Source organism: Carcharhinus amblyrhynchos, unplaced genomic scaffold, assembly GCF_965287045.1.
Source record: "Carcharhinus amblyrhynchos unplaced genomic scaffold, sCarAmb.v2.hapA chromosome_280, whole genome shotgun sequence".
NCBI lineage: Eukaryota > Metazoa > Chordata > Chondrichthyes > Carcharhiniformes > Carcharhinidae > Carcharhinus > Carcharhinus amblyrhynchos.
The window spans coordinates 1-8,109 of NW_027650020.1; the positions used below are offsets into that span (position 1 = coordinate 1).

Consider the following 8,109-nt stretch of genomic DNA (forward strand, 5'->3'; position numbering starts at 1 on the left):
GTCCCCCCCCCTCTCTCTGTGTCCCCCCCCCTCTCTCTGTGTGTCCCCCCCTCTCTCTGTGTGTCCCCCCTCTCTCTCTCTGCGTCCCCCCCCCCTCTCTCTCTCTGCGTCCCCCCCTCTCTCTGTGTGTCCCCCCCTCTCTCTGTGTGTCCCCCCCCTCTCTCTCTGCGTCCCCCCCTCTCTCTCTCTGTGTCCCCCCCCTCTCTCTTCTGCGTCCCCCCCTCTCTCTGTGTGTCCCCCCTCTCTCTGTGTGTCCCCCCCCTCTCTCTGTGTGTCCCCCCCTCTCTCTGTGTGTCCCCCCCTCTCTCTGTGTGTCCCCCCTCTCTCTGTGTGTCCCCCCTCTCTCTCTCTGTGTCCCCCCCTCTCTCTCTCTGCGTCCCCCCTCTCTCTCTCTGTGTCCCCCCCTCTCTCTCTCTGCGTCCCCCCCTCTCTCTCTCTGCGTCCCCCCCCTCTCTCTCTCTGCGTCCCCCCCCTCTCTCTCTCTGCGTCCCCCCCCTCTCTCTCTCTGCGTCCCCCCCTCTCTCTCTCTGCGTCCCCCCCTCTCTCTCTCTGCGTCCCCCCCCTCTCTCTCTCTGCGTCCCCCCCTCTCTCTCTCTGCGTCCCCCCCTCTCTCTCTCTGCGTCCCCCCCTCTCTCTCTCTGCGTCCCCCCCCTCTCTCTCTGCGTCCCCCCCCTCTCTCTCTCTGCGTCCCCCCCTCTCTCTTCTGCGTCCCCCCCTCTCTCTCTCTGCGTCCCCCCCCTCTCTCTCTCTGCGTCCCCCCCCTCTCTCTCTCTGCGTCCCCCCCCTCTCTCTCTCTGCGTCCCCCCCCCTCTCTCTCTCTGCGTCCCCCCCTCTCTCTCTCTGCGTCCCCCCCCCCTCTCTCTCTCTGCGTCCCCCCCTCTCTCTCTGCTCCCCCCCTCTCTCTCTCTGCGTCCCCCCCCTCTCTCTCTCTGCGTCCCCCCCTCTCTCTCTCTGCGTCCCCCCCCCCTCTCTCTCTGCGTCCCCCCCCTCTCTCTTTCTGCGTCCCCCCCCTCTCTCTCTCTCTGCGTCCCCCCCTCTCCTCTTTCTGCGTCCCCCCCTCTCTCTCTCTCTGCGTCCCCCCCCTCTCTCCCCGTTAGGAGAAAGTGGATCCCACTGCCCGCAGTAATCCCGACCTGCATCTGAACAGATCCACAGTGAGTCCTGCACCCTGTTCCCCTGCTGGGGTCCGTGGTGAACTCTCCGATAATAACTGAGGCCTTTCTGTCAATAGAGCGAGTTGGCGAGTGGGGGGAGGTGAACCTTCAGACTGTGGTGGGGTGGGTGACGAAACCGGAGCACCCGGAGGAAACCCTCGCAAACACGGGGAGAGAACGTTCAGACTCCACACAGACAGTGACCCCAGCCGGGAATCGAACCCTGGGTTCGATTTAGGGTCAGAGCAGGCGATAGCCCTGTGGTGGTATCACTGGACCATTAATCCAGAATGTCAGCTCATGTTCTGGGGACCCGGGTTCGAATCCCGACACAGCAGCTGGTAGCGTTTGAATTCAATTCAAAAATATCTGGATTTAAGAATCCACTGATGGCCCATTGACGGAAAAACCCACAAGACACAGTTGGCTCATCGAGTCTGCTGCCCCATTCAATCATGGCTGATATTTTCCCCCTCCCCCATTCTCCTGCCTTTTCCCCCCCCGATCCCCTTATTAATCAGGAACCGATCTATCTCTGTCTTAAAGACACTCAGGGACCCGGCCTCCTCTGGGGCAAAGAGTTCCCACACATTCCCCACTCTCTGGGTGAAGAAATCCCCCTCCCCATCCCTGTTTTAAAGGACCATCCCTTTACCCTGAGGTTGTGCCCTCTCTGGTTCCAGTTTTTCCCACAATCCTCTCCCACGTCCCACTCTATCCAGGGCCTCGCAGTACCCTGTAAGTTTCAATAAGATCCCCCTCCCCCTCATCCTTCTAAACTCCCATCGAGGACAGACCCAGAGTCCTGAACTGTAGGTGCCTCAGAATTGAGCATCTTCCAGCCAAGCACTTCCTGAATGAGAGGGTTATTTCCTGGGAATATATAACGGGAATTCTCTGCCCGTTGAAGTGGTGAAGGCTACCTTGCTGAATATATTTCAGTCACGGGTAGATAGGTTTCTGATCGACAGGGGAATTAAGGGGAGAAAGCGGGAAAGTGGAACTGATCCACTTCAGATCAGCCATGATCTTATTGAATGGCGGGGCAGGCTCGAAGGGGACTAGACGGCCCACTCCTGCTCCTATTTCTTATGTTATGTTCTTAAAGGGACAACTGCTAAGATGGGAAGCCATGCTGCCTCCGAGGTCAGTACAGTGGGTTAGCGCCGCTGCCTCACAGCGCCAGGGGACCCGGGTTCGATTCCCAGCTCAGCGCACAGTGGGTTAGCGCCGCTGCCTCACAGCGCCAGGGACCCGGGTTCGATTCCCAGCTCAGCGCACAGTGGGTTAGCGCTGCTGCCTCACAGCGCCAGGGACCCGGGTTCGATTCCCAGCTCAGCGCACAGTGGGTTAGCGCTGCTGCCTCACGGCACCAGGGACCCGGGTTCGATTCCCGGCTCAGCGCACAGTGGGTTAGCGCTGCTGCCTCGCGATGCCAGGGACCCGGGTTCGATTCCCAGCGCACAGTGGGTTAGCGCTGCTGCCTCACAGCGCCAGGGACCCGGGTTCGATTCCCGGCTCAGCGCACAGTGGGTTAGCGCTGCTGCCTCACAGCGCCAGGGACCTGGGTTCGATTCCCGGCTCAGCGCACAGTGGGTTAGCGTCGCTGCCTCACAGCGCCAGGGACCCGGGTTCGATTCCCGGCTCAGCGCACAGTGGGTTAGCGCTGCTGCCTCACAGTGCCAGGGACCTGGGTTCGATTCCCGGCTCAGCGCACAGTGGGTTAGCGCTGCTGCCTCACAGCGCCAGGGACCCCGGTTCGATTCCCGGCCTTGGGTCACTGTCTGTGTGGAGTCTGCACATTCTCCCCGTGTCTGTGTGGGTTTCCTCCGGGTGCTCCGGATTCCTCCCACAATCCGAAAATATGCAGGTTTGGTGGATTGGCCAGGCTAAATTGCTAATTCGGGGGGATTAGCAGGGTCAGTGTGTGGGGTGACGGGAATAGGGCCTTGGGTGGGGTTGCGGTTGGTACAGACTCAATGGGCCGAATGGCCTCCTGCACTGCAGGGATTCTAGGAATCGATTTTTCCAGAACCCCCTTGACTCTGGAAGGGGGAATCTTCTTGAAACTTACAGGATACTGCGAGGATAGAGTGGGACGTGGGAGAGGATGTTTCCACTCGTAGGAAAAACTGGAACCAGAGAGGGCACAACCTCAGGGTAAAGGGACGGTCCTTTAAAACAGAGATGGGGAGGGGGATTTCTTCAGCCAGAGAGTGGGGAATGTGTGGGACTCTTTGCCCCAGAGGAGGCCGGGTCACTGAGTGTCTTTAAGACAGAGATAGATCGGTTCCTGATTAATAAGAGGATCGGGGAAAGGCAGGAGAATGGGGGATGGGGAAAATATCAGCCGTGATTGAATGGGCGAGCAGACTCGATGGGCAGAGTGGCCTTGTTCTGTTCCTGTGTCTTATGGTCCAGGAGGTCAGTGCTCAGTTAGAGGGTGGGGGAGATTAACTGATCAAAAATGTCACTGGGGGTGGGCGCATGGACTCAAAATAAGGGGGAGCAGATTTCGGACTGAGTTGAGGAGGAACTTCTTCACCCAAAGGGTTGTGAATCCGTGGAATTCCCTGTCCAGTTGAGGCTCCCTCATTGAATGTTTTTAAGGCAAGGATGGATAGATTTTTGAACAGTAAAGGAATTAAGGGGAGCGGGCGGGTAAGGGGAGCTGAGTCCATGAAAAGATCAGCCATTGAATGGGGGAGCAGGGCTCGAGGGGCTGAATGGCCCCCTCCCTGCTCCTGGTTCTGATGTTCTGTGGAAACCCACGCAGACACGGGGAGAATGTGCAGACCCCGGTTAACGGTTGGGGAGGAGGGGGAGGGTTTGAGACGAATGTACTTTCTCTCGAGTGTTGCTCCAAACCTCCCTCTTCTTGCTCTGAAAGCTGTACAAGTATGGGGAGAACTACCAGGAGGCCTTGCTGGGATTCACGAGGGCCGCGGCCCTGGACCCGGCCCTGTCCGAACCCCGTCTCCGCGAGCAGCAGCTCCTCAACTTCCTCAACCGACTCAACAACCTGGTGCAGCAGAAGGTGAGAGGCCGGGGACCCCATTCCGGGCAGTGTCCTGGGCTGGGATTGGTCAGTTCCCTGTCAGTGTGTGTGTGTGTCCTGGGCTGGGATTGGTCAGTTCCCTGTCAGTGTGTGTGTGTGTCCTGGGCTGGGATTGGTCAGTTCCCTATCAGTGTGTGTCCTAGGCTGGGATTGGTCAGTTCCCTATCAGTGTGTGTCCTGGGCTGGGATTGGTCAGTTCCCTGTCAGTGTGTGTGTGTGTGTGTGTCCTGGGCTGGGATTGGTCAGTTCCATGTCAGTGTGTGTGTGTGTCCTGGGCTGGGATTGGTCAGTTCCATGTCAGTGTGTGTGTGTGTCCTGGGCTGGGATTGGTCAGTTCCATGTCAGTGTGTGTGTGTGTCCTGGGCTGGGATTGGTCAGTTCCGCGTCAGTGTGTATGTGTCCTGGGCTGGGATTGGCCAGTTCCCTGTCAGTGTGTGTGTGTGTCCTGGGCTGGGATTGGTCAGTTCTGTGTCAGTGTGTGTGTGTGTCCTGGGCTGGGATTGGTCAGTTCCCTGTCAGTGTGTGTGTGTGTCCTGGGCTGGGATTGGTCAGTTCCCTGTCAGTGTGTATGTGTCCTGGGCTGGGATTGGTCAGTTCCCTGTCAGTGTGTATGTGTCCTGGGCTGGGATTGGCCAGTTCCCTGTCAGTGTGTGTGTGTCCTGGGCTGGGATTGGTCAGTTCCCTGTCAGTGTGTGTCCTGGGCTGGGATTGGTCAGTTCCCTGTCAGTGTGTATGTGTCCTGGGATGGGATTGGCCAGTTCCCTGTCAGTGTGTGTGTGTCCTGGGCTGGGATTGGTCAGTTCCCTGTCAGTGTGTGTCCTGGGCTGGGATTGGTCAGTTCCCTGTCAGTGTGTGTGTGTGTCCTGGGCTGGGATTGGTCAGTTCCATGTCAGTGTGTGTGTGTGTCCTGGGCTGGGATTGGTCAGTTCCATGTCAGTGTGTGTGTGTGTCCTGGGCTGGGATTGGTCAGTTCCGCGTCAGTGTGTATGTGTCCTGGGCTGGGATTGGCCAGTTCCCTGTCAGTGTGTGTGTGTGTCCTGGGCTGGGATTGGTCAGTTCTGTGTCAGTGTGTGTGTGTGTGTGTGTGTGTGTCCTGGGCTGGGATTGGTCAGTTCCCTGTCAGTGTGTATGTGTCCTGGGCTGGGATTGGTCAGTTCCCTGTCAGTGTGTATGTGTCCTGGGCTGGGATTGGCCAGTTCCCTGTCAGTGTGTGTGTGTGTCCTGGGCTGGGATTGGTCAGTTCCCTGTCAGTGTGTGTGTGTGTCCTGGGCTGGGATTGGTCAGTTCCCTGTCAGTGTGTGTATGTGTCCTGGGCTGGGATTGGCCAGTTCCCTGTCAGTGTGTGTGTGTGTCCTGGGCTGGGATTGGTCAGTTCCCTGTCAGTGTGTGTGTGTGTCCTGGGCTGGGATTGGTCAGTTCCCTGTCAGTGTGTATGTGTCCTGGGCTGGGATTGGCCAGTTCCCTGTCAGTGTGTGTGTGTGTCCTGGGCTGGGATTGGTCAGTTCCCTGTCAGTGTGTGTGTGTCCTGGGCTGGGATTGGTCAGTTCCCTGTCAGTGTGTGTGTGTGTGTGTCCTGGGCTGGGATTGGTCAGTTCCGTGTCAGTGTGTGTCCTGGGCTGGGATTGGTCAGTTCCGTGTCAGTGTGTGTCCTGGGCTGGGATTGGCCAGTTCCCTGTCAGTGTGTGTGTGTGTGTGTCCTGGGCTGGGATTGGTCAGTTCCATGTCAGTGTGTGTGTGTGTCCTGGGCTGGGATTGGTCACATTCCCTGACGTTTTATTGGTCCTCTCCTCAGGGCATGCTAAAGGCGAAAAAGCTCAACATGCTGATGTCCAGCATTCAGAATAAGGAGCTGCGACTCTACAAGGATCGGTGTTACACCACCAGCAAAGGACAGCAGACTTCCCTGACCCTGAAAACACTGTGCTCCTTAACCCCCGGGCCAAATACGGGCACCGTGGTCCTGGGAAAGGTGGTCTTCAGTCTGACGGACGAGGAGAAAGTCCCATTGTAGGTACCCAAGTGGAGGGAGGTATCTGGTTAGGGGCGATTGTGTTTATGTGTTTCTGCTTAGAAAGAGACAGATTTTCTCTGGTTCTCTGTGTTCCGTGTTTCTGGTCAGAAGACCATGGTGTTATCCATGTTTCTGGTCAGAAGACCATGGCGTTATCCGTGTTTCTGGCCAGAAGACCATGGCATTATCCATGTTTCTGGCCAGAAGACCATGGCATTATCCATGTTTCTGGTCAGAGGACCATGGCGTTATCCATGTTTCTGGTCAGAGGACCATGGCATTATCCGTGTTTCTGGTCAGAGGACCACGGTGTTATCCGTGTTACTGGTCAGAGGACCATGGCGTTATCCATGTTTCTGGTCAGAAGTCCATGGCGTTACCCGTGTTGCTGGTCGGAAGACCACAGTGTTACCCGTGTTGCTGGTCAGAAGACCACAGTGTCACCCGTGTTGCTGGTCAGAGAACCATGGCGTTACCCGTGTTGCTGGTCAGAGAACCATGGCATTATCCGTGTTTCTGGTCAGAAGTCCAGTCGCTCTCAAAACTAAAGATTTTATCTTCCAGAAACTTCTGCCTGGAATCTCTGTCTTCTTTGGGTACCTTCTCTATTCGAATGAAGCTTTGAGTTAAAAACTATTAGCTGTGGCAGAGAGAAAGCAGTTCCTGTGTCTCTCTGGAGTAGAGAGCTCTCTCTTTTACACTTCAGATCAACATGCCCACATTACGATTGGTTCTCAGGTTACCAAAACATCAAATTTAAATCTGATAGGCTGCTGTCAGTTAAATGCTTAGTTTAAACTGGTTAAAATTCAGGAACAGCCTGTTGTCTTGGCAACGTGACTACAGGGCCGCTCAATACAAATATTTCACTCTGTGTACTCAGCATGCACCGGCACCTCTTTTTTTTTATAGAACACCTTTTAAACAGACGGTTTAACAGACACCCGCTTAGCATCAATGTTGACTGACCGATCACCTCTTGTGCCCCTCAGTACCTTTGGCCTGGTCGATGCGGAGGGGTACTGTTTGGCCGTGATGGTGTACAACATCGCGGAGAGCTGGGGAGTGCTGATCGGAGACACGGTGGCTATTCCAGAACCGCACCTCAAGCAGCACAACGTCGAGCACTGTGGCAAGGTGAGGCCTATCGCACCGCCGTCACGTTGTGTGTACCTGTCCCCTTCGACCCTGTGACCCGTATCAGCGTCTCCTCGACACTGCGTCCCTCGCTTTGCTCCCCACTCGGTCCCTCATTCGCTACCCCCCTCGGTCCCTCGCTGGCCCCCCTCGGTCCCTCGTTTGCTACACTCTCAGTCGCCCGCCCGACCTCCAACCCCTCACTCACTCCCCTCTCGGTCCCTCGCTGGCCCCTTGCTCGCTCCCCCCGACAGTCCCTCACTAGCTCCCACCCCCTCGGTCCCTCGTTCGCTACCCCCCTCGGTCTCCCGCGAGCCTCCCACCCCCTCGGTCCCTCGTTCGCTACCCCCCTCGGTCTCCCGCGAGCCTCCCACCCCCTCGGTCCCTCGCTAGCCCCCCTACCCCCTCGGTCCCTCGCTAGCCCCCCTACCCCCTCAGTCCCTCGCCTGCTTCCCCCACTTCTTGGTCCCTCGCCCACTCCCCTCCTCGGTCCTTCGCCCGCTCCCCCCCCTCGCCCACAGCCCCCTCGGTCCCTCGCCGGTGCGCCCCCCCCACCCCGCTCTGTCTGACTCTAACCCTCCCCCCCCCTCGCTGTGCTGTTTGTCTCCGCAGAGCTTCCTGTTCTGCAGTATCCGGGTGGAAAGTCCGCTGGTCCTGATCGTCAACGGGAAGAAGCAGCCCCTCAGCAGCCAGGCAGCCGCCGTGGTGGCCTACAAACCGCAGTCGGAGTAGCGGGAACGCCGGACCCC

The 8,109-nt window shown here is 57.7% G+C and overlaps 1 protein-coding gene across 1 annotated transcript; it reads left to right on the forward strand.

Moving 5' to 3' along the window:
• Positions 1–1,097: 1,097 nt before the first annotated feature.
• On the forward strand, positions 1,098–8,109 carry LOC145338989 (tetratricopeptide repeat protein 5-like; the record flags this gene model as incomplete). The annotated part of the gene is made up of 5 exons (XM_080183409.1): positions 1,098–1,154; positions 4,045–4,191; positions 6,005–6,219; positions 7,216–7,360; positions 7,973–8,109. Coding segments are annotated over 5 exons (684 nt in total), but the record flags the coding sequence as incomplete, so codon positions are not given.